The sequence below is a fragment of the Athene cunicularia genome (assembly GCF_003259725.1).
Source record: "Athene cunicularia isolate RWA chromosome Z unlocalized genomic scaffold, athCun1 chrZ_part1, whole genome shotgun sequence".
Classification (NCBI taxonomy): domain Eukaryota; kingdom Metazoa; phylum Chordata; class Aves; order Strigiformes; family Strigidae; genus Athene; species Athene cunicularia.
This window is the reverse complement of record NW_020799142.1, coordinates 14,863,301-14,890,228: the sequence shown is the minus strand read 5'-3', so window position 1 is coordinate 14,890,228 and position 26,928 is coordinate 14,863,301. Positions and strand designations below refer to the sequence as shown.

Sequence of the window (26,928 nt, the reverse complement as noted above, 5' to 3'; positions counted from 1 at the left end):
AAATTGCTGCCAACTTGCTGAGGTACTGGGAGTTTCACATTGGTCTTAATCAGATGTAGCTCTGCTTCTGAAGTTATCATTTACCAAATAAATGTTTTTCTTACTGTCAAACTTTTATGAATGTTGTGATGGAACGGCAAAGAGGGCTTGTAAACTAGCTTCTTACTCCCTTCTGATTTTATTGGAGATGAAAAGGGTGTGAAAGAAAGGGTTTATCATATTTGTAATTAAAGCAAGCTTGTTAAAATATATAATTCCTCAGAAATAGATGATTACTTTTACTTTATTAACAAAAGGTTATTGATAATGAGATACAGTGTTTTACTTCTATTAAGTTCTCTTTTTTTCACTGCACAGGTTTCCACTTGAGTGGCACAGTGACAGAGCCTGCAATGCAATCGGAGCCAGAAACTGTTTGCAATGTAGCTATCAGCTTTGATCGTTGCAAGATTACCTCAGTGACCTGTAGCTGTGGAAACAAGGACATATTTTACTGTGCCCACGTTGTGGCACTCTCTTTATACCGGATCCGCAAGCCAGATCAGGTCAAACTGCATCTTCCCATTTCAGAGACACTCTTTCAAATGAACAGAGACCAACTACAAAAATTTGTACAGTATTTGATCACAGTGCACCACACAGAAGTTTTGCCAACAGCTCAAAAATTAGCAGATGAAATTCTTTCTCAGAATTCAGAAATCAATCAAGTCCATGGTGAGTTTGATACTTGTTCTTCCTTCTGCTTCTTTCCGTCTTTGGTTCTGAGCTTTTTTTTGGTGGCATTTAGAAGTGTGACCTGGTGAGGTCCCTTCCAGCCTGAATTATTCAGTGATTCTATAGTGTTTTTACTAAACAGGGTTTTCTGTTGAACTTTTTCTACAAGGTGTTTAGAAAGCAATACTTTTTGGAAAACATAAGAATTCATAAGCCAGGAGCTTGTCTTCAGTGGTGTTAATATGTGGACTAATATGCTTCACGCTTGTATTTTCTAGCTATGAAAAACTGAGTAGTGGTGGTCTTTGTATAGACACATTGCTTACCAACTTACCAATGGCATCTTTTTGTTATTTTGTTCTTTTTGAACTAATCTTACAACATTTTGATTGTGTAATTTTGTTTTAATGGCAAAGCATAAAAGCAAGTAGTTGTTACTGCTTTTTTCATTTTGTAAATATGCTTTTATTATGCTTTGGAATTTGGTTTTTGTATGAAGTCAGGGGCAATATAAAACTTGTATTTCAGTGCCTTTTACCTGCTGGTGCTGCAGCAGCCTACAGCATCAGCAAAGGTCCTGATCTCTCCTGCTATTTCTGCTGCACGTGCTTTTAATGGCTCTCAGTAGTTTTTTTTATACTGAACATCTTGTGTTTGTTAAAAGGTGCTGGGGCTTCTGAGGCAGCTTTTCTATGGATCCAGCTGAACTGAAAGTGGGTTAATTGTGGGTTTGAGGTGACCCAGCTAGTTATTAGAGTTCTTTGTTCCTGTAAGGTCCCCTGATAGAAATGTAAGTGACAAGAGACGTAAGCACAAGGGTATGTTAGAGGGGAAAAATAAGTTACCTAAATATCTAAAAGTATCTTTTTTTTTTTGTCTGCTCAATGACAGGAACAGTTCTTGTGTGTTAGATATTTACAAGGGATGACCACTGTTGCAAAGAATTAGCAACACAAACACAACCAAGCTGCTTAATATTAGAGAAAGAAAACCACGTGGGTGTTACAGTATAAGTGGAACAACAGAAGGGAGTCTTTCCAATAATAGGAATCATCTGCAGCCTAGTCCCTCTTCTTAGAGTCTGGTGACGCTGGCAGGCCCAAGCAGGCAGTGTTGCAAGAAGGTGAATTTCCGGAACAGTGCTCTTTTTTTTTTGTCTTTTGGGGGCTATGGGGATGTCACGAGAGGCAAGACAGTTGCTATAGTTGTTCTAGAACATAATAAGAAGGTGATGGGCAGAGCTGCCTAGTGATGGTGGAAAGAAAGGGAAGCTAAAGCAGATGCAGGACATCAAGCAAGAGAGGAAGATGCTTGGGTGTTGTAAGCTGAAGACTTGTATTGCATGAGAGCTGGAAATAGCCTGAACATAAGGAATTAAGGGGAAGGAAGAAATATGGTGAATATGAGAGTGGCACGAAAGATTCAAACAGTCAAGGGTGGGAGGAGGGGTGGGAAAGGAAGGATATATGATGGCTATATATGGCTTCATTTGCTATACTGTGGCGAATTAAGAGAAATGACAAGCTGTTTCAGAGTGCTTAAACTTGATCAGCATTAAGTTTGTAATTACACTAATCATAGCTGACAAAAACCAACATGTCTATTTTCTTAATGTCAAAATATCTCATTACTCATTAAGATAGATATTTGATGTTTATATCAGCCCAAATAGCAAAGAGAATAAGAAACAAACTAAGTTGATAAATTATGAAATTTCACGATGAATTTGAGTAGGGTAGTTTAAAAATATCCATAAAACAAAAATGTTTATTACAAATGTTGCTGTTTTCCTGTCAAATGAGACTGCAGTATGTCTTTACTGATGGTTGATACTTAATAAAATATCAAAAACTGAAGTATAAAATTCAGGTAGCATAAGAAAATAAACTGCTGCTACCAAAGAAAGCGGGGTTACGAAAGAGGATCTATAGTCTGCTTTTCCTTTCAGAATCCCATAAAACCATGGTCTGGGTTTTGAGGGGTTTTTTTGTTTACAGTGTTAAAATACAGGGTTCTTTTGTGGAAAAATTTCCTCTGATTATGTGACAAGTAATCCTTCTTGAATTCATACTGTAATTCTGCTATTTTCATCTTTAGTCAAATTTCTTAAATCAAAAATAATAGTTAACTAAAAGAAGTCTATAAAAAATAACCACAAAGATGGTATCTCTGGTTCTAATAGCAAAGGCTGATAAACATAAGATCACTATTCACTCTGTCATATCTCCTGTGCTGCAGATGTTCAGTTTGCAATACAACACTTTTTTAGACCTGTCTTGCTTTGGACAGTTTAACCTCACTAAACTAGTGTTTGAAGAGGAATTATGTTGAACACTATTTGAAGGCACAGGTAAGTAAGAGGAAGAATTAAAAAAAACCCAACAAAAACAACAAAAAACCTGCAAAAAACAAACCCCAAACTTTATATATTTACATATATATATATATATATATATATATAAGAGGACAGCTGTCAGAGAAACACCAGAAACAGCTTTGATCAAAGAGAAGTCTTGAATCTGGAGTTGGATGAGGAAGTTCTTTTCAATGTTACTTAGAGGTGTTTTAATTTCAGAGTTATTTTATATAAAACTTCATTTTAAATGTTTTGTTTTGTTTTTCCTCATGATGGCTGTAGTTAAGTTTTCATATATTTCCAGCAATAGGCAAAAGAAATGAGCTCTTGAATACGGTTTATTTGTATGTAAGAATGATGTGGGACTCTGGAAAGCTCTGACTACAGTGGTCTTGTTGACTTATGAGCTGGCTAGGGAGATGGAACAACTCTGCAGTACTTTCAAAAAAGGTGAATTGGGTTCATTTGCTCAGAATTCTGTCATTCAGTGACTGGCTTTGGCCACCTTCCTTGTGAGGGAGATTACTGGGACAACTAGTGAAGTAACTTACAATGGTGATGTGGGTTTTGAAATGACAGATCCCTTTGAGTTCCTTGGTGGATAGAAATGATGCAGTATACTTTCTTGCTTCATGACAGCCTCACTGCAGGATAAAATAAGGTGGTGCTGTTAGAAGTGCTGGAATGTGTTGTCTGTTCACTGACTTCTTCAGGAGAGCAGAGTGACTTACTTGGAATCCTCTTCTGTATTTAAGGTGCTAATTTCCACTTGGTGGTGATTACAAGAGGGGTTTGAATGTTTTTAGAGCACAAAAGCACCTCTTATATTTGAGACTTGTCATGTCCTGATTTTCTCATGTGACATTGCTACAGCTGTACATGTTCCTGATGATTTCAAAACTGGAGGTCTGTGGGATCTAATCTTCTGTGTTGAAGACAACTGTAGGTATTCATACTGATGTCTGCACTGAATAACTGTTGGCTTCACTTTGACTTTTCTGTTCGGGGATGCTGACTCAGGAAGTTGGATATAAATTTGAATCCTGCTTAGCTGAGGCTTTCCTTCCTGTTAATTTTTGTACCGATGTAGCAGAAAAGGCTGGCAGGTGTGTAAGGCTAGAAAGAGAACAGCCAGGAAGAGGGATTATCAGATGGGTTTGTCATTTGGGATTTTTCTTTTTTTAGGTATGAAACTTTCACTTAAATTGGTTCAAATGTCAAACTATGTTCCTGATATTTTGAGTAAGAGAGTAACTGCAAGATGGGGAGGGGGGAAGAAGGTCTGTTTGCATGTTAATCTCATACTAGCACTGCTTTATGTGCATGGTGAAAAACGGTCTGCCTTTAATTGCTATCAGGACAGCCTAGCAAACCAATTTCATTTTTACCTTTAAGCTGTACTGTTCCTTTCCTGAGTTTTTAGTGCTGCTGTTGCAATCTTTGCTCTTAGAACAATGATATGGATTTCTCCAGGCTTTCTCCCATTCTCTGATTATCTGACTCGTATTGTGAATCAACCAGTTCAAAACCACATGCAGATGAACTCATATTCGAGGGAGGACCTGGGCAAAAGCAGTTCAAATACATTTTTCTTCTCAGAAGCAGAGGTACCTAGGTAGTTGTTTCTGTATTTGTCCAGGCAGATCTAGGTACATCCTCTGCAAATATTAATCTCTAATATATAGTAGGAGTGATAGTGGGGGCATTCAAGAGGGAAAAATCTAGAAAAAAAAAATTGCTTTAAAAGAGAATGTCATAATATCTAGCGTTGTTCCTATATATTGTAAGTTCCAAAGGGCAATCTGGAGGTACAGGTGAATACGTGTTAATATGAATTTAATGTACTTAACTGAAATGATGGGGATTTTAGTGGAAAATTGTAGGGTAGGATAGGTCTGAACAACAGAATTCATGTATTGTTGATATTTTAGAAAATGGAATGTTTAATGTTAAAGATAATACATTATTTTAAAAATTACAAAACCTTTCATATGACTCTGCTTAAACTGGCAAAATTCACTGAGAGACTAGTTGCAAAAGAAGACTGTGGGAAACAGCAGGGGAGTTTCCTTTCAAGAAGGATGAAAGTGAAGTAGTCCATTGCTTAGTATGAGAATTGTCTAGTGAACCAGATTTGGAAGTAATAACAAGAGTAACCAAAACTAGAGAAATTTCAGAAACCCAGGTAGAAGTAGTACGATATAAAATAAAAAGAAAGATTGCTAGCTCAGAATAACAGAATAATAACTTATGAAGTTCATATTTTTAAGAGGGTTTTTTTCAGGTAGATTAAACACTAAAACTTGTAATATAGAAAGTAGCAAGATTTTGGGTTGATACGTGGAAGGTAAAAATATATCAAAATTGCCTGCTAGTCTGTACTGATCAAGAAGTTCTTTTATCTGCTACATAGGAATAGACTTTGAAACTTACTGCTGTATAAAGTATGTGTGAGACACAGATTTTAGCAGGAGAGGCTTGATATTGTCAGCGGATAAGTTTATGTATTTTGCTATATATGCAGCTGGAAGAAAAAGAGTGGTTTTGAAGTTAAAAACTTGTGTGTTTGTTAACTTTCCTCAGCAACTTTGTGTAGCCTGTCCAGTCTTAGTTTTCTGTTAGCACTGACTGTTTCACAGCAGTTGCTGTTTTCTTGAGCTGTGCACTGCTGAATAGGTGTTGTATTCTACCCAAGAGTACTGAAATTACAACATGAAGTGACTTATATGAAAACTTTGAATCATTTTGGGAATCAAAAACATAATATTTTTTAATCATTAATTTTATGATATTTGGGTTTATATAATTACTGTTTATAATAATTGTGAGCATGCTGAGTTTATAAAATCAATTTTTATTTGAGTCAGCGTATGGCAGTAATGGTTTCTAGCTGGGACATTCAATCTTTGTGTAGCGCTCAGTCATGTTTTATATTTGTAATCCATTTTCCATATCTTCTTCTCCTTAATGCTGCCATGGGATGATATTTAATAAAATGTAACTAATTGACAGTTCATTTGTAAAATTAAATAAGATTTTTATAAAATGAAGTTCAAAAAAGTTTCAGTATGGCTATGAGTAATTTGGCATGGTTTCATATGAAGTTTAGAACAACTCTTGTGATACTTCAAAAATGAGGATCACGGAAGCAGTTTTGCCTTAAAGACTGTTTTGTTGATCTGTACCTGAGTAGTTTGCATTATAGGCAATTCTTAGCCTATGTTAGTCAGTGCTTCTTTGTTTCTACTTACTTTTCAAAGTTAAGTTCTCCATATATAACACTAGTTCTTGAATGTGATTGCTCATTTTGAAAGCAGTTGTTCTTAAAATTGGTGTGTAAATGATCAAAGTGTTTATTTCTTTTAAATGCTTGGGAGTTGATTATATTTAACATGTAACCTGATATGACCATAAATACTAAAGGCTGTTACGCTGTTCTCAAATTTTATTTGGGTGTTCAGTGTTACAAACAGTTGTACACAATATTCCTGTTTTGGTTGTTAAGATTGCAATTTAATAATTTTAGTAAAAGAGCGTGATCAAGTATGTATGTCTTTATCTATACACTGAGTAAAAATAATTTATTTATTGTACTTAACTGTAAGGTACACGATATAAAACCTATTTCAAAGAGGACTCACAACAGCAATTTAAAAAGCCAGAGGTTGGAGGGAGAAAGATTAATATGTTGGTGTCTATAAACTGACACAGCTTAATTACAGGTTTTAATATTCACTATAATCATACAGTGCTTTTCACTTTCATAGTTCAAATGTGAATTAATTTATCCTCATGACACCTCTCAAAAGCATGTAAGTAATACTTACCCCCAGTTTACAAGTGGGGAACAGGATTTGCTCTTTGTACCAAACTGTGTTGTAGAGATTAAATTCAGGGCTGCTGATGTTCCTCTCCACAGCCAAACTGTGCATCCACTCAAGCCTTGTGGTGGCCGTTCGGGGCTGTGTAGCACCTTGTTTAACCTTTGGGATGAACCTTCAGCTCAGCCTGATGTTGAGTGTGAGCTTTTCTGCTGGCCACTGCTAGGGTTTCATCTTGCAGCTCCCCCTTCTTCAGACAGTTCCTTGTCTACTCACCTAGTCCCGTATCTTCAGAAGAAAAGCAGCTGTATAAAACTCCTGCCCATTGCCCAAAAGTGATCTATGTTTTGAATAGGAGAGGAAACAGGTTGGATTAATCAGTGTTCACCTGACTGTAAGTGGATGTAGTAATCTTGCAAAGTGCCTGACAGAGAGGTGGAGATGTTTGCTGACTCTAAAACAAGAGTGACCTGGGCAGTTGAAGCTGAGGGTTCCCCAGTGGCACTACTAGGAAGCCTGGTTGCTGCTGTTGGGAGGGTGGTTTGGACTTGTGCCTGATTGAACACACCATCTCTATGCCTTGTTAGTCCATGGCTATTGCTGAAGACTGCCAGTGGTGTTGAAGGAATTACAGCTGTAGCTGGTGTCAGTTACATGTATACTGATATTTCTTTATAAACCTCAATTACAAGTTGTGATCATACTGAGTGTAGCCTATATAAGATATTGTAAGGAAAAATTGGTCGAGTCAGGTGTATTTGTACTACTTCACCGAATGACATCATAGAGCTCAGACCCTCAGCTTGGTGTCTTCAGCTTTTACAATCTTCTAGCCTACTGACATAAAAATAACATTGGTGTTAAGTGTAGTGATGCTGAGCCCCTGGGGATGGTATATTTGGCATCATGCTGGGAGAAGAGGCCTTGATGGGAGCAGTCCTGCTGACCCAGGGCAGCAGACACCCTTGTTTCCTGTAAAGGAACCATGTTGTTAAAAGATTCTGCGGCAGCTGTGTTGAAATTCAGCTTTTTAGCACAAACTGACTGATGAGCTTTTGATAAAATGTAAACAGTTCCGGAAGGAATTTTGGTTTTTTCCCTAAGTAGGGAAACTTAGCTGGGGAATCTTGGGTTATTTTTAATTCAGTTTAAAAGTAGCCATAGCAAGATTGTTTAAAGATATATCTCTGTTGCAATAAGGGATAAATATAAGCTTATTTTGTATATTGGTGCCTTTACATAATTCCTTTTCACAGGTCTTTGCTTTAGAGCAATTAAATATTTAACTATTCGCAAGGTGATACTTGGGTCTGTGTAACAGCTGCACTGCTTATTCTCATGTGGCTTAATTTCCCTTTTTATCTCATCCTTTGCAACTGAAGACTTACCAGTATGAGTAGCTAACTGAAAGGCCCTTAAACCTAGCATACTAAAGATGGAAATACTGAGAGAAGAGGAGGTTTTTCATCCCTTGATTTTTTTTTTTTGGTAGTCTTGGACTTGATTCCTTTCTGAGACATTGTTGTGGTTCCTGCATAAGGCAGGAGAGTTCATTCACATCTTTAAAGAAACAATTTCTTACTAATATGTGTGTGTATGTATGTATACATACACATGTGTATATATTCATTAGTGCAGTGTTCCCAGCTGTAGGCTCTGACGTTGGAGGCAGTTTATGAAGATGCTGAGCTGAAAGTTTTTTTTTTTACTCTCTCAGCAACTACTAGACAAGACATCCCTCTGACCCTTTAAATCTTCCAGTTGTATTTTCATTGAATAAAGATTCCAGCATTCCTTACGACTGCTTAAAAGCTTCACCTATGTGGCAGAGCTGCAACTGTGAAATGAAGGCTTGAATCAACAGAATCAGTGTTTAATTCCTATACATCTGAAGAGTTGTAGCTATCTTTGCTTTTCAGGTTTCAGGACTTATTTGAAAAAGCAAGTTTTTACAAATCTGACTGTAGTTTTCCTGCACTTTTTTTTTTTTTCCCCTGCATAGGTAACAGGGACTTGGATTTAAAAGTGGTAGATTGTGTAACATGATTCAGTTTCTAACATCTTCTCAAAACATAACGGAGGTATAGATGACAGTTGTTACAAGCCTAAAATCAAAATGTGAATTAACTTGAGTCTTGCGCATGCTTAAAATACCTTATATCTGGTGTGGTGATACACTACCTTCAGTTGTTTCCCTGACAGTCTTAAATAAGTGCTTTTTAGCCTTTTCAGTTTGAATACCTTTTATAACATACCCAGTGGAAGTACAGTTGTCTTTAGAAAAACATGGGTTGCTAGATGGTGCAAGAACTTGTTAATTTTGTCCGCCTTTAGCGCAGGCCACCAGTGGAGAATCACTGATCTCAACTGCAAAATTTGAGTTAGAGCAGCCTGTGGCCAAAGCACTGCTGTAAATCTAGGCACTTCAGTTCATACTAGGCTAATTCAGGTAAAGTTGCTCTGAATTGACTGTGCTGATGACATTGGCTATGTAAAGATGCTCCTTTTGAAGCACTGCAATCTTACACAGCTGTAACACTTACTTATGATGGAAATGCCTTTAGTGCTTTAAGACTTTGGATGTTTGGGGATATTTTTTCCTCTTTGTTTAGCTTTGCAGAGCCATCACAGCTCAGAGGCACCGAGGTGATGATTTTCCTGTTTTCATCAATAGCAGCGCTCACTAGCAGTCACTTAAACCTGAGCAAGATTGCTGAAGGTACAGGAATTACACAAGTGTTTTGGGGAGAGTGGTTTTAACATCACAGTTGTAGAAATACTATGCAAAGTCTAATTTTCCTTGTAAAAGCGTTACTGTATAGCTGCTGAGAACGGGAAGAAAACTCACCTTCATTTTAATGTTTTATTATAAAATATCTATTTAAATACCTTTTCATAGGCTGTAATTTCTGAGTGTTTAAGACTACTGAGGAGAAAATTAAGTCTATTTTAAAGAATGTTTAGATTAAAGCCAAGGCATCCAAAATAGGACAAAACACAAATTCCAAAACCTCTGCAGTAGTCCTCTCCCCTGGAGCCATGAACCTTGCTTTGTTTATATAGGACATAATGATTTCTTTTCTTCCTGTTTGCAGGTGCACCTGACCCAACAGCGGGTGCTAGCATAGATGATGAAAACTGCTGGCATTTGGACGAGGAACAGGTCCAAGAACAGGTTAAACTCTTCCTCTCCCAGGGTGGATACCATGGATCAGGGAAGCAGCTCAATTTGCTTTTTGCAAAGGTGTGTTGAGTACTCTAAACCTTCCCTTTTTTCTCTCCCCCATTCCCCAAGCTCGTCTGTACTTGTTTGCATCTTGCTCAAAGTCCTCTTGTTTTCAAACAAGAGGAAGCCAGGGGGACATGATGGCAATTTAGTAATGAGTTGTACAGCAGTGGAGGACAATCTGGTGTGTATTGAGATTGGTGTAAGGTTACAAAGTAACAGTTCAGCTGTCTACAGCTTTTCTGTTCTCTTCCTTCCCATCCCTGAGAATGTTGGAGAAACTTGTAGAGATTAGTCTTGCAGCGATTTATATAATACACCTGTGGATTACTTATGGAAGGAGTGTCTTAAAGAATTGGAATGGGATACTGAAACCAAAAATTTAAAATTGGGATGCAGACTACTTTTTTTTTTTTAGTTAAAAATTTCACAGCACGTATATAAATTACCTTTATTTAGTAGAGGTGGAATATTTAATACTGCAGCACGTTGTCTGTACTGTGATTTCTTTTCAAGTTTTTTCAAGTTTGTATTAAAAGACTCATTTCCTAGGTGCGAGAGATGCTAAAGATGAGAGATTCAAATGGAGCTCGCATGTTGACGCTGATAACAGAACAGTTCATGGCTGACCCTCGTCTGTCACTTTGGAGACAACAAGGAACTGCAATGACTGACAAGTATAGGCAGCTCTGGGATGAACTGGGTAAATGCACAGACTTCAAAATCATTTAGGTGTTCATATGTATAATGAAAAAACAATTACATATTTGGGGTGGAGAGAAACTTTATTGTGGTACTAGGTAAAGCAGGTTAGAATTTTCTGCAGTTTTGCTTGTTCAGTTAGGGTTGGGCAAAATTGAATTTCTGATCTACAGCATGAGACAATTACAGTTGGAGGGGAAGCATGGTATGAAATAAAGTATAGTTGCAACATGTTTTATGTATTGGAGATCTAAAAAGAATAAAGCAGAGTGGAAACATAGCTACACGACTGAGGGTAAGTATGTAAGCCCCTAGTGCTAAATTGGAAAAGTTAAGGGAGAAATCGGTTCACAACTAGAGAGAAATAGAAGGCAGAAAGAAGATTAATTGAGTATGAGAAGATGGCAACAAAGGAAAGCAGAAGTCCATTACTGAACAGGAAAGCAGATCAAATAACAGGGTTAAAACAGTTAACACTGTTTTACAGGAAAGGTCAGTTCTGACCAGCTATATGACTTGGTTGTTCAATGGAGAGAGGAACAGAGGCTGAAATGGGAAAGGAATATTTAAACTGCTGAGGTCTGAGGACACTTGCTCTAAGGTGTTCCAGAAACTAATACAGTTTCAAATTACTGTTTCAGAAGTTCTCAGAATCTATATGAATTTGTAGTAGGAAGGGGAAATTCAAAATAAGTGGAAAGAATATTAAGTAATCACATGCATTGCTTACCTAGATAGAAGGTAGTGGTAGTAGAACAAACTACTAACCAGTCAGTGTGTAAGCATGTAGAAGATAAAAGACAAGCTGAATTATTTAAAATACAGTGGTAAATCTAATTTGTTTGTTTAAAAGATAATTCACTGAATGTATGAGAAAGACACACTAATCCTATCTTAGCTGTAGTAAGGTTTTGGATGCTGTCTGGGAGGCTTTCTCAAAGCAAACTGAAGACACATAGCCTAAATGAAATCACCTTGCAGTTCACAGAACTTGGAATAGTTACCTGTGCTCTCAACTCAATCTGGAAATACTCTTCAAGTCTAGACTTAAAGGGGTGTGTCTAGAGATGTGTTCTGGTCAGTACTGCTATGTTTAACCTATGTGGCATGGAACACATAAATAAATAATATTGAACCCTAAACAAGTGAAAAACCTTACAGGTGATGCCCTATGGGACATTATGTAAACACTGCAGAGAAGAGAGCCAAAGACCATAATGCTCTTGATACATTTTAATGGTCCAAAGTCAAATTGAATGAAACTAAATTCAAACAAGACTAACATGCTTCATTTAGAAAGGATGGATCAAAAGCAAAACATAAGTTTTCCACTGTTAAAGGTTAAAGATGACCATGATTGGTTGCGTGTTTACTATTAGAGCTAAGACTGGGTATAACCTGTTTAGCATAAATTATGTTCACTCTAAATGAAGCATTAGGCTAATAAAGCACTAGCCTATATAGTTGAGGTTACAGACTTATGTGGTGGAAAGGCTTAATATTAGAGCAGGCAAACCTCTGTCAAGAGAAAGTGTAGGTATAACTACTTGTTTAAGTGTAACAACTCTTCTAGTATGTCACTTCTATGATGCCTTGATTTATTGGGATATAACAGTTTTTGCCAAGCTAGGCATGTGCTTATCTGGACATGTATGCAGCAAAATTGTATCCCACCATACTGAAAACTGGAGGGTCTCATGCTTCATTGCTTATGTGGGTTGAGCTGGTAGGTGATGGGAGAGTCAAAAATGTGTTCTCCATCTGTTACCTGTAGCAGTCTTACTACATGCTGCCAATAAACATAAAAGGTTCTGTTAAATTCTCTTAGTGGCTCTTCTTGTTTCATCAGTTTCATACTAACATCATTTTCTTGACAGCACCTATCAGAAGGTAGAGGAGGTGGAATCTCTCTGCCTGCAACATCGAATAAGCAATATTTTAGATCAATTGAATTGATTCCTCTGTTTATTTTCCTCTGAAAATCCTCTGTTTAATCAGAATTATAGGTGCCACTCCCAAAAAACCACAGTGCAACCTCCAGGCTCACAATTACCTCAGCTGCTGTATTTGTAATATGAGGCAGACCCTGTTGTTTCAATCCTGAACTGCTCTGCCACCTCTAACAATATCAAAATCTGTGGATTGTGAACTGTGGTTTCAAGTGCAAGTAAACTTCAACCACTTGAGTAGTGCAGTAGGCTAAAGATAGAACTTGGTTCTTCCACCTCCATCTTGTGTTTCTGTTACTAAGTGGTCCATTTCTTCCCTATGCCACTAGGATTCCTTTCATTGGTGCTTATCAAATTCCCTCCAAATTGCTGTTAATTGTGTGAATCTCTCCAGCCTGACTCCTACCTTCTGTGGAAAGTACAAGTTGCTGCCATGTTTTTGCTAGTATTTTGTCTTGAGTTTCAGTCAAATTAAACACATCCTTTTTTCCAGGTGAAATGTGCATCTCTTTAAAAAAAAAAAAAAAAAAAAAAAAAATGAAGTCATTTTAAGGAAGTCCAGAGTAAGCATGTTGCAGAAGGAAGAGCAGGATGTCCGTAGGAGCATATGATCTGTGACAGAAATAACTCAGACATTGGGTTAAAGGGGATGATGTTATCATTAAGTTATAAAACAATGTTAGCATCCTGTTTTGTCATATTCTAGGATGTCAGAGAACTAAAATTCAATAAAGTGAGTGAGGTAGGCCTTTTCATACTTTTTTTGTATTATCTGTTCAGAGTAATCTGGGAGTGGCATATATGTATATCTTGAAAAATGTTTTATCTGTGATCTCATTTATTTCACAGGTAGGTAGCAATTTAACATTGTAGTTACGGAGAATGTTAGGACATAAAAAGTACATAAATACAGATTTTGCTTAATAAAGGCTTGCTTGCTTGCCCTGGTATGCTCTCTGCCAACTGCTAGGCATATGGACACTTTGTCAGTTCCATTTTGGCATAGGTTTTAAACATACACAAACAACTTCAGCTTTGCTTCTTGACTGGGTCACTTGAGCCTTTTATTAGAACTTAGCTGATGCTTCCTGACACACTGGGACACACTGGGCTCTGATCAGAATTCCCGATGAAGTTTATGGTAAATTGTTGACTTTGGTAGAAGTCAGATTGAGTTTGAATGTTTGAAGGTGCTGATTCAAAAGAATAAAAGACAAAACCCCCACCAAAACCCATAAATACCTCCCATCTAGGTATGAACCTGGCGATTTTCTAATACAGAGTCCTAATTTTATAAGCAATTTACGATTCACAAGCCTCAAAATAGCCTTACAGGTAACTAGCTGTTTTCTAAAGCCTTTAAATCAGGAGGAAGAATATAATAGTTATGCTCAGCAGATTCTTGTTATACATCAAAGAATGCTTTGAGGTGAATGCTACTTACTGTACTCCAAAGGTGAAGTGTTGGAAAGATCAAGATTATAGGTCAAAGCTATAAGGCTTGCTCATATACTTCTCATACTAGAAGAATTTAGATACAGCTTCAGCGATGACCTGGTGAACACTTCCAACTTGCCATAGTAATACATGAACGTGTTTTCCAGAGTTTAGAACAGAGTTGAAATTCTTCATGTCATTGCTATTTGAATGTTGTCTCAGTGGGTAAATTTCACATGCTGATCTTTAGATGTTTAACTCTTGGTGACCATGGTTGAAGACTTCAGTATATCAGAATGGTTGATTATCTGAAGCCCCTTGGCTTGCCTTTTTAATTAAATTGTGTTGGTAAAATGGGGGAATGTGGAAATACACAGTAAATATCTGCTGATGCCTCTTGAGCTGAGATCTCTGTTTTGAAGAAAAGGTCAATTAACCACCTTCAGAGTCCAGAGGGAAAAAATGGACCATGCAATCTTACTACAGCAGTAATTTGTTAGTATTCATCTATGAAAAATTAAGTAAAAGTTACTTCTCTACAAAAGTGAATACAATTCCTTAAAAAGGGGAAAATTTAACTTTGTGACCCAACCCAGAGATCATGATGTCTTCAAGGCTCTGCTTTGGAATTAAATGTTGAGCACTGCCAGATGCCAGACATCGGGAAGAGGCTGAGTTTTGTCGGCAAATGGGATCTGCAAGTTAATTGGTGTTTTCTGCAAGCTTCTGGCTGTGAAATGAAATTGGAAGCCCTTTAGCCACATGGATAATACAGGACCTGAATACAAATGTCACATGTCACCATCAGGGCCCACTGTGAAACAATAGTGTTCCCACTTGAATACTGCACCATTACAGATCATTTAAATATGGGGATTACATTTAAACTAAAAACCCCATTTGCCTTTTACTGCAATTTAAATGTCCTTTTAGCAAAAGCTAAGTGACAAATTAAATGAAAAAAGTGCCCACATTTTTAAAGCTGTAATGCAAAACAACCTTTTATTGGTTCTCATGTGCCACGAATGAATCATTATACTTGTCAACCCTAAACCAAGCCATAATTGGAGCAGCTACTGTTATCAAAGTGGGGCTGCTCTTGTGACAGCTTAATAAACCTGAAACTGTTAAACTAAATCCCAGATGCTTAATCTGATGAAAGCAGTCAAGTAGAAGAATCTAAGACAAGTATCTAATGCTTGGTGGAGTGATGGAGCCCAACAGCTTGTCAACATGTAGATTAGGATCAGATTTTTTTTTGTTGTTTTGGTAAACTACCAATTTCAGTATCTTTATATCCTCTTGCTTGTCTTTGTGGTGAAGAAACTTCAAGTAATATGCATGTTTCAAAACAAACACTTCTGGTAGATTTCCTCAATTTTGCTACTTAAGAACCATTTAAGGGGGAGGAGAGCTGGTTTCTTAAATCAAGGATTAGTTTCTTGTGGAACAAAAATATGACGGCTGTGTTGTGGGGAAGAGGATGTGTCCAAAGAGCTCTTACGAGGTAGAGCAGTGGATAAAATTGGTGAATGTTTTCTCAGTTTGCATCATGGTGATCCTGGTCTCTGATCCTCTTATTTTATGACATGAGTAGAACGTACAAGCTATTCTGTACTTCCAGCTGGGTAGTCTCCACATTTCAATGAATAAGCTTCTCCTGTATCTCAACCACTTGGTATCTAAAGTTTTTAAGTGTAGGAACCTCTCACAATGTTGCCATGAGCCTCATTCATGGGTTAGAGCTTTCTTAGGTGATGTCCTTAGAATCCTGTTACATGTACTAAATGGTTTGTTGTCATAAAGGTATTTCCTGAGCAGAGTGGCATGTCTTTGCCTTAGTAGTTCTAGTAGTTATATTTCACTAGTACTTAGCCCTGTCATGGGCCACTTTTTAAATACTGGAACAGCCTGATGGCCAACTTTGAGTTCACATTTGCTGATATTTTGACCACTTCCTGGATGATACATTTTTTGTGTTAAAATTTAAAACTATAATTTTACAAGATCATGTCACGTAGAGAAATAGTACAATATATTTTCTGAAGGATCATGCCTAATTTTTATTAGTAACACTTTGTGCCTCACCTAAAACTTAATGCTAAATGTTGAGTTTGGGTCAAGAATTGTTACAGATGAGAGATTTAATTACAACTTTGCTATGAGCAAACTAATGATTGAATGTTAAATAATGTTTTTGAGGGTTTTTTTATTTGGAAACTACTCTGAATTTTTCTGATAAAGTTTATATTAATCTTGAAAATACCAAGTTAGATTCTCTTAACCTTAACTAAATAAAGCTCTTCTCCATCTATAATTCTATCTTGGGCATTCCTTCCCTTCACAATTAGAGATGCAAACTTGCATGAATGGGACATGCCATCTCTTCTAAACAGATTATCTCTTCTTAGTACTTAAGTGGAGAAGGAAAAAAAGGACAAAAGCAGCTAGGGTTGTTGCCAGTATGCGCCTTGAGAAATTCCTTCTTGATGACAAATTTGGTGACTACTTCAGGGCTGCTATGAAAAAGCTTCGCTAAAGTTAAGCATTCATTACTGGTTTTGTGCTCTAATACCATTTTTCTGGAGCTTCATACTTTGTGCAATCCCTTTTTAGGGTCAGCTATGCAGTGGAAACCTTCACTTTTCCTCATATTTTATGGTAGTTCAAAAATGGTACAGCAAGGCACTTAAGCTTGGCACTGAAATTTGAAACTTACGTACATATTTTCATGATTTCTTTGAGTGTCCCAAGTTCTATTTGCATCATGTTCTGCCTGAAAGCTAAGGAGAGTACCAGTGCCCTGCTTGTAGAAAATAAACATAAAATTTTTAAGTTTAGATTAATCAGTTGGACATAATACATTTCTAACCTTGAAGTTGAAGCTGTAAGAACACCTGTGTTTCAAAGAAGGTTAGATGCACCATGCTCTGCACCATTTCCCTTGGCCTTTCATCATGGGACTCCTAGGTAGACTGATACATTAGACATATTTATGTCTTCAAGTGTATCATCCAGTAGGCTGTCTTTGCTTAATTGATAATCCTCTTTTGTTTAGTCTTAGCTGCCATGGTTGTGGTTGCCATATAGTTATAAAATACGTGTGTCTTCAATTCATGAACTTAAGGTTACCTCTGCTCTTTCACAGAATAAGCTGTTAATATACGTCAGTGTATTTGTATGATTTGTCTTATTAGAGGCACTAAAGTTAGCAGTACTTCTGAGTTAGTGTCACAAAACATTCTTGCTGTTCTAAGGCCTGAGTTACAGATGACAACTTATTGCTCTCATGGCCTTGGAGTGTCTCAGTTGTTGCTGTCACCTTCATTTTCCCAGTGAATGGAGCCAGGCTGCAGTTCCATGAAGATGAGTTCTTTCCATCTTCTCTGAGGAAGATTTCCTTCTTCCTTCATTATTGGCATGTGTCATAATGGTAATTGAAATGAGGGTATATGAGGCCAGAGTATGACAGTGAGTCGGAGCTGTTTTTTTCAAAGAGGGTGTTCTTTCCTGTGGCATTTATCAGGTTTGAGGAATAATAGTGAAAGTAATTAACTTTAGTCTGTAAGCATAGCTTGAGGGCTGTATTTTTAATGCTATACAGAAAGTTTGGGTTTTCATATAGTTAAGTTGAATGAAAAGTACTTTTACAAGCAGGAGCCAAATTTCTTGGAAGTACCCACATTAAAACAGGTTTTGAAGTTTTTATTCCTAAGGTGTTGAACTGATTTACTTACTAATATCCTATAAACTCTTCTGTATTGGAGCTGGTGTAAAACTCATTGCAGCCCTAACTGTGGAAGTATGATGAAGGGCAGAGATGAGCCCAAGCTAGTACTTAGCACTGCTTTTCTCTTTCTTCTCATTCTTTAATACCTTGGTAACATTAAGCTACCATTTAATTTTCCTATACCACTTCTAGTAAGTACCAAAGCTAGAGAGAAGTAATAGATATATGGAGAGAAATTACTGAATCTTTACTGATTTCTCTGAGCTTCACCGTGGTCCAGCAATCTAGCCTTGTGATATTTTCCAGTTTTCTGTCATGAGTGGATACTGGAAGAATAACCGTAAAATTGGAAAAGTAATTTAAAGTGAAGAGTGCAAGAATCTCAGTCTACTAGGGTCTATCAAAGCATGACAGAATAAATCCTTCATAATTTAACATGCCTGTGTAGACTAAAAATTGGATAGGGAAGACACTTCTGCTAAGCAAACAAGGTTGTTGAATATTATAATTGGAGCTGGTCAGATTTAACTAGAAGACTAGAAATAAGCTTAGAATTTTCAGTTGTGGTAGCTAGGCAGTAGATCAACAAACCAGGAGCTGTGCTAGATTCTTGTATTAGGAATCTTAATTGAAGTATGCTGTTTTTGTAAAAACTTGTCTTCCAGTCCAAAAGCAATTGTTAAAAGTAACTCAGGAAATCTTAAGAGTAGGAAGGAATTCAGACTAGACAATCAGAATGTGTTTTTCTGGCTAGTTACTGTCGGTTATTTACATTCTGTGAGCATACTTCTGGCAATCATATTTTTTTAACTTCCCACTGTGCAAGGAATTGTTTCCACTTGCTCTATTTCATTAAAAAAGAGAGGTGTTTTCATCCCTTTCTTTTATGAATGTCTTGTTTTGCTTGATGAATGTACCAAACTTTACAATTTTGCATCTTCCTAAAAGATATGAGAGATTAATTAATCTCAATGATAAATTTACATACAGGTAGGTTAATGTATTTATAGTTAGTAGTCATGTTAACTTTTCTTCTGAAAATTGTCAAACTCTCTGAAAACAGACTGTGACTGCAGAGAGTGTATTACCAGTTAAAAGCTGGATAAAATATCTGATCTCTATTTTGGGGAGGAGCACATGTTGTCTTAACCACCTAGTTGTAAATACTTGCAACTACTTAAAATTCTGAAGAATCATATTAAGATGCTTATAAAGGAGTGTTTTCAGGCTATTTGTGCTAGTATTAGGAGTGGGTTTATCTTCAATTGATTATCTGGGAACAAATGAATGGTTTTATGAGTATTAGGGAGATAATCAGTGAGATTCATTTACAGCTTTACACATTCGTCTAGCTTTGTAGACTAAATAGCCCCTAACTTGCTACGGTGGTTAGGTTTTAAAGGTGCTATAGATGCATAGACTGGCATCTAATGGATCCAAAGTGCTCTCTTAGGGAGATTGTAATCTTAGGCTATGATACTGTAAACTTCACCTTTCAAGCAGATTTCTGTTCTCACATGATGAAACCCTTTTGTCAAATGCCACAGTGTCTGCAAAGATGCAGCAGTTTTTGAAACTAATTCAGACAGGCATAACCCAGAAAAAGGGGCTCATGCAAACTGACAGAAGTGCTTAGTTCCTTTTTCCATTGGGCTAAAATTTGAAAATGTAGGAAGATGAGAACAGGAGTTTTTTGTTACTCGACACACAGAGATCAGAGCATGTAGTTGATGATGGCTTAGAATAGAATCTCAATATATAAATTAATGCCTGTTTCCTTTCACCCACATGCTGTGTGCCTTTAACCCTTGAGGCAGCAGTATGCAGCAAGAGTGAAAGGGAAACTGAAGGAATTAGGCATTTTTTGTCTCTGGGTTACACTTTCATTTTCTCTAATGCACATTCAGAGTTTAGTGTGCAGAAGGGCAAGGATTCCCTCTTGCCATCAGTGCTGCAGGTAATCTATTGCATTAATCAGCCAGCGAGTGTGAAATGCATGGGGAGTGATTATACTATCATACACAATACAATCAGCATGAAGCACTTGTCAAGACCAATACATCAAAGTTTAATTCAGTAATAGAATGAATTAGAGCAAAATGAAACATTCTGTTCTCCAAGAAACACAGCACCCACAGAAAGCCTTTTTTCTGAAGGCTGCACAAAGAAACTGGAATGCATTAAAGAATTGTTTTTATGAATAAAATTGCAACTTGGATCCAGCTGAATACTTTTCCTTGGGGTTCTTACTGAGGAAAGAACAGCACTGAAGTGCTTTGCCTATCTTCACTATTCCCTAAAAGCAACTGTTTAATTGAAGGAGTCTTCCGTGGGACTTCTGATTATGCTTTGTTCTAATGGAGATCGCTCTGTGCCTGCAGGAAGGAGGTGGCTTTGCCAGTCATTCTGAAGGCACTTGTCCTTCTTGTTGAGAAGCAATAAATAAATACCGTACGCTACCTTCTTTGAGACTTTCAAGTGGCTGTCCCAGTGAAAGTGCATATATGTTTAAAAACCAGATGTAAACCACTTCACAGTTCTTTGCTGACACTTCTACTCTAAAGAGGTCGTAGGTACTGTCTCCTAGTATTGTTTCTGTTCTGGCATGCTGGGAAATGATTCTTTTGTAATAGAACTGATTAGGCTTACATGGGGCACAGTGGCAAGTGTGCAGCAAGTGCTGAAGCTGATTTGTCTGTTGCGTGAAAGGAACAGTCTTGACTACTTGGCTCCCATTTTATTTATTTTTTTTTAAATGATCAAATGTTACAAATCTGGTAGCTATGGGATTTTATTTTTTTTAAGAAAGAGATGTGCATTAATGGGAAAGGCAAATAAATGTCACAGATGCGCATCTGTTTCCTGCATATTTTAATTTTGCAAATGTATGGATTGATCTTAAGTATATTAAATGTAAAATGCCAAAGCAAAGGCCAGATCTCAGCCATTGATTACAGAGGTATTGTAAATGAGAAAATGCTGACCCAACCTTAGCTACACAGCAGCCCTAACAGGGTAGCATAATAATTCTGGGAAGAGCAGATTTCTTGGGAAGACCATAATCAGTCAAACAGAATTGTACTCTGGATCTTCAATCATGGTCAATGTCCTCGCCTCCCACTAAACTGTTTCCATCACACCACCTTCCCATTTACTGAGATGAGTAAAATGTAATGGGATTTATGAAAACTGAGCAATGCTTGATCTTTCAGGAGGGTCCGTGTGCATTCCTTGCACTTCCTTTGGCTTCATGAATACATACATACACAGGATATTCAGTTATTACAACATCTACTTTTACAGTGACAGCATACTTCTTAATGGTTTTAAGTTTACATATTTAAATCCTGGTCATTGTGAAGGCATGCTGTCCCTTTCTCCCTCATGAATTCAGAGGTATGGATGTCTACTGAGAAACACAAAAGTACTGATACCCCCTTGTATGTACAAGGAAGGCATGCATTGTGTAAAGCAGTAATGTAACCAATTTTTTTGTGATGTGAGGCACAGTAAAGATGAATGACAACTGCGCGTTTTCAAGAGGAGAGCTGTCTGAACCAAAGGCCTGTTTTGGCAAAGCTGACTTTTTCCAGGTCAAAAGGATTAGTGGTTGAACCAAAATTGGCAGTTCCTCACTTCAATATGACAATTCTAGTATTCATTCCCTTGTGAAGTGAATATCAAATTGCAGTTGTAGCATGTCTTATTTTCCAGTTATCTTCTGGGAAAAAACTTTTGTATGTTGGGTTGTGATCATTTTGCCACTTTGCTGTGAGAAGTTTTATGTTGGAAAGACGTATGTCACAGTCAAGGGATCCAAATCAGAAATTTACTTTTGGTTTAGTAGTATGTAGTTTGAGGGGGGAAGATGTGTCAGCTTGCTGAGAACAATCTGGAAAGATACCCAGTGCCTGGGGAAAGGGAGACGGGAAGAAGAGAGCAAGCTGTGTTAGAGAGGAAAACAGAGTATGTAAACACAAACATTCTCTGTTTTTTTTTCTTCATTTAATAAGACACTTTTGATATTGCAGGTGGCACTGGTGACATCATTACATCTAGTCAAACAGGTAAACTTGAGAATGCCAGGAATTTTGGGAAACTTCAAGTGAAGACTTAACTGTCAACAACAGTTTTCAGGCTGAAGTCACTGGAAATGGATTTAGACACCTTCCCCCCAAATTACAAGTAGCTGCCTTCCATTTTTCCATAAGCTTTATCTGTAGTAGGGGCTAAGTGTGATCAGCAGTTTCCCTGTATGGGAGCCATTAGACAGAAAATAGAGAATCTCTTGTTTGAGGCCAGTGTAAGCCTTCAGGTGGGTGGTGACATTTAAGGGCCAGCTCAGGGGGGCTTCCACTGAGCAGCATCAGTGAAATAGGCAGTATATCCTTCACACTCCTTCCAGTTGGCATGTAAAAATCTGGTCACAAGTCAGCGCTTTCCTCGGACTTCTTAGTGCTAGAAGCAAGACAGGAACCAGTGAATTGAAAGAGCCTGAACAGAGCAGCTGTCAGGGGAGGGGGAAGGTGCTTAGGGAACAGGAGGAGGAAAAAATAAGAATACAGGCAAACACACATCAAGGGAAAAAAAAACAAACAAAAGAATCGCACACATAAAAACCCCAACCAAAAAACCTAGAAACCCAAATAGGCTGAAGAGTGGGGTCATTGGCATTATGTATTCTTCTCCCAGATGGTAGCCTTTGTAGCAGTACAGGAGCTGAGCCTGAGGCTCTTTCTGTTCCCTTCACTTCTGGTGGGAGAGTTTTGTCTCACACTTCTCCTGCAGGGAAACGGCAACTGTGAAAGCTGGGTGAGAGCTCTCAGATGTGCATGCAGCTCTCCCTGAAGTCACGGGGATCAGGGTGCAGTTGGGCTTTATTGAAATTTTAAGTGGTTTGTGTGGGGTTTATTAGTAATACACTTGTCCTTGTGATTAATTTGCATAAAAATAGCCTGGGTTTCTGAAACAGTCACTGCTAAAAATGTAGTTATGCTTGACATAGTTTCCCTCTTTAAACTAAAGAAGTTTTTAAAGGAGTTTGGTACTTGGGGTTATCTCTTCCCTCTCCTGCCTTTGAGATGTACCCCACGCAAAGGCTCAAAGGCGAGTGAATTCCTTTGCCTCTAGTGGTGTTTCTGTGATATGTAAAAAGAAGAGGCCACTCAATTTGTAGGGACATGATGTAAGCAGTAATGTGTTCCACCTTGCTGGGTGATTGAAATATTTACCAAATGTGGTTAAGGTATTCAACTTTGCTCTGGCTACAAAGTATCAAATTATCTTTTTTTTTTTTTTTTTTTAATTAGATGCAGAGGTACAGTGTCTCCTTAGTGCCCTCAAGAGATACTTGATTTTGAAAATAAATAAGCAAGCCCAAGTTAACTTTTCTCCAAGGCTTCCAATATGCCCCATCTTTTGTTTTGCTTTGCAGATTACAAGAAATGTAGTAATTCTGTCTTGGGCAGTGCTGAATGCATTGATGCTTAATAGTAAGAACCAGTTGTAATTTGACTCTGTTTGGAGAGTGAAGCATGTTGACGAGTGTGTTCAAAGAAAGTCATATGATTTGATTTTAAAAGAACTTTTTAAAAAATAGTATTCACCTAATTCACTCCCATGGCAAGTTTTAGACACTTTAAAAACAAAAGCAAAAAACAAAAACAAACCCCAAACCACTTGCTGTACTGTATTTAACTACTGTGGAGTAATAATCTGCAGTACTGTAGTAACTCATGTTCTGCACTGTACAATATCGTATTTTGTTGTGGTTTTCAGATTTCTTTGCTAGGACTTCCCCATTTCATGTTGGTCTGAGTAACAGGGGACCTGCAACCTTAAGGATCAAGCTGTGTTTTCCACTGGCTCCTGTGCTGTGGCATGCCAACATGCTGAGTTACTTTAGGAATGAATGTAATGTGATGGCCTGTTCTCTGGGTATCCGTTTTGCTTTCTTAGTTAGCAAAAAAATACTTGAATGTGAGAATTTTATTATCTTAGGAGAACCAGCTTCAGGTTTTTGTTGTTTTTTTTTTTTTTCCAGCCTGTTGAAAAAATGAAGATTGCATAGTTTAAGCGTATTCTCTAAATTTCTTGTAGTGTATAAGGCATATTCTTAATGAGCAAATGAACTGTTGCTGAACAGTACTTTCAGGTGTCTTCATGCTTCTGTCAAAGTTCATGGTGATAAAGAGACAGCTGATTTAGAGAAAAATCTTTGCATTTGCAAATTGTTGCTGGAGACCCTGATGTATTTATGCTTGCCCTGCTGTGTAGTCTCAGGGAGCGGGTTCCAAAGGGGATGGTGTGTGTGAAATGTCAGTACAAATTAGCTTTCCCTTCAAGATCTGTAAACATCAAATATAAAACAAGTTTTCTAGTGTAACCAAATTACTGAAGTAATTGCAGGAAAAATATCTTATTCCTATTAGACTGCGCAAAACCAGTGTTTACTGAATCTTTGAGACCCAGATGTGTTTGGGACCGAGTTACACAATCAGCAGTACTTCTGCTGGGTTCTGAGTGTGGAAGTATATGTTTACAAAATACATGTCTTACTAATGCACTTCTTGGGTTCCTGTAATGTGAAGCTGGAAGATACGTAGATCTTGTTTGTAGAAAACAAGATTTGCTTCTGGTACAAACTGGTCATTTCCTGCTGTAACTTTATGTGAATTCTTGTTTGCTTTTAACTGACTGATGTTCCTGTCTGATGAGCCATACATTGTGAACTCTGGATTTTCTAATACAAAGGATTTTGTAATGCCTTTTAATTGAGAAGGTTGGCTTGGTACTGTCTTTCAACTGCTTCAGAGGGGCCACACCAGCTCCAAGATCCTGCATTGGGAATTCAGTCTGCCTGGTGTTAGGCATAGCTGGGAAGCAAGCAGTGTAGCCTTTGAGGGGAGAAAAGTGTTATAGTATAGAAGTTTGGAATTAGTCATTGGCTACTGCGTTTTTAATAGAAAACATAATTTAGCAATTTTTTTAAAATCAGGTGCTCTGTGGATGTGTATAGTCTTAAATCCCCACTGCAAGCTGGAGCAGAAGGCCAGTTGGCTAAAACAGCTGAAAAAATGGAACAGTGTGGATGTTTGTCCCTGGGAAGATGGAAACCATGGAAACGAGCTGCCCAATTTAACCAATGCTTTGCCTCAGGGTGCAAATGCTAACCAAGGTGAGCCTAAACATATGCACTGACTGCAACATATAGTATAACCTCTATCTTACATACTCTAGCCTTGCAGAATTCAGCACTCTTTCCTGGGACAAGTAACTTTCTTGTTGAGGATTGACCAGCCAAAATTATTTTCACTAATATTATCCTTGGAGAAAGGATAAATAGGTGTGGTTTTCGTGCTGGGGCTGCAATGTCTTCAAAGCAAGTATTTGTGTATAGTTAGGTCTTTTAACTTTTCACTTGGTGCTTCTAAGTACATGTTGCATGAAAAGTGGATGTCCTTGAACTATATCATGTAAAAGTAAAAGTCTGTTTCTTTGCTTGACTATAAACTTGTATTCCCTCTGGTGTCAGGGTTTTTATTGCAGTTACAAAGCCTTTGATACCTATTTAAAGAGAGATCTGTTGAAACTGCGTTAAACTTGAGTGTGTGAGAAACTAAATCAGCTATCTGTGGGATATGCTCTGTATGTGCAGTCTTCACTGCCAGGTGTGGGGGGGGTGCAGAGGCAACACTGCTGTCTTGGAGAAGGTGTCTCTTCTTACTTGATATTATGCTTTTTAATCTAAAATGTTGTTATCGAATCTGACAGAAGCCTTGTCCAGTCCTCTTCAAGCAAAGATGACTGCTTTGCTAATAACTGGGGAAGATGCAGGATATTTACCTACGGAAAAAACCCTCATAATCCTCAAAACCCTCAGTATTTTGATATGTATTTAATTGAATTATAATAAAGTTAAAATCAAATGCTTGGAAGATGACAGATTTGGACTTAGGTGGGGCTTTCCTTGTTTCTTTTTCTTGGAAGATTACCTCTGAAGGAAATAGATTAGGTTCATTTTAAAATGTCACAGCTAGCTGGGAGCAGAAGTTCATTCAGCATGTAACTCCCTACAGAGGTATTTTGTTTTCTCCATCTCGTGATGTTCAGCCCAACCTGGACAGGCTAGCATGAACTCTGACACAGCGTCTCAATGTTCATAGACATAGTGCCATGCTGACTGCAATTTTGCCATAGGAAAATGTCCAGAAAGGATTATGTCAGTCCTGTGGCCTTAGTACCTCACTTTCTTTACAGTATTGGTATATGTTCATGACAAAAAAAAGTACTCAAAGTTAATATCACTTCTCAAAGAAAACAACTAGAAACTTTCCATGCGATGTTTCTCCATCCCTCATCCTGGCAGCTCTGGGTCTGAGGAGGAAAGAAGCTGAGGATGCTTGCGTAGCTGTGTGCCATGTACTTCCTAATTTGTTTTTACGGGAGTTCGGTACATGCTGTTGAATGTCCTTCATCTCTAGCTGTTCCCTCTGCAAAGTCCTGTTTAGCATCAGCCATGCTGGTTTTTAGATCTCTCTCTGAGTGCGAAGTGAATGGTGCCCACTTCGTCTGAGCTGTTGGGTAATAACAGGATGTGGAATGTCATCTGTGGGCTGCTTGTTTGCAGAGGGGGGCAAGGCAGGCTGCTGTCGGTTGGGGGTGGTGGTGAATAGGCAGAAGACAAGAATACTGAAATACCGATTCACATATGAATGAGTAAAAGCTGATGCAGCTTTCTGAACTTGTGAAAATGACAGATTCATCGAACAGGCCACATCGGACAGTGTTCACTCGAGCCATTGAGGCGTGCGATCTGCACTGGCAGGACAGCCATTTACAGCACATTATCAGCAGTGACCTATACACCAACTACTGTTACCATGACGACACTGAAAACTTGCTCTTTGACTCTCACGGGTGGCCCCTCTGGCATGGTAAGTGGCTAAACCGGAAAGACGTTTCCATGACTTGCTGCTTTGTTCGTTTTCTAT

The 26,928-nt window shown here is 37.9% G+C and overlaps 1 protein-coding gene across 2 annotated transcripts in view; it reads left to right on the top strand.

The window, feature by feature from the left end:
- Window positions 1-362: 362 nt before the first annotated feature.
- The window catches only part of ZSWIM6 (zinc finger SWIM-type containing 6), a 49,734-nt gene continuing 23,168 nt past the window's right edge, over window positions 363-26,928 (top strand). Inside the window, exons 1-6 of one of the 2 annotated variants that reach the window (XM_026865616.1) lie at window positions 603-714; window positions 9,504-9,610; window positions 9,987-10,135; window positions 10,670-10,820; window positions 24,933-25,112; window positions 26,695-26,871. In XM_026865616.1, the coding sequence (XP_026721417.1) occupies window positions 9,541-9,610; window positions 9,987-10,135; window positions 10,670-10,820; window positions 24,933-25,112; window positions 26,695-26,871 (727 nt within the window). In that variant the 5' untranslated portion in view covers window positions 603-714; window positions 9,504-9,540. Of the gene's footprint in view, window positions 715-9,503; window positions 9,611-9,986; window positions 10,136-10,669; window positions 10,821-24,932; window positions 25,113-26,694; window positions 26,872-26,928 lie in introns of both variants that reach the window. The other variant, XM_026865615.1, reaches the window with a different exon arrangement.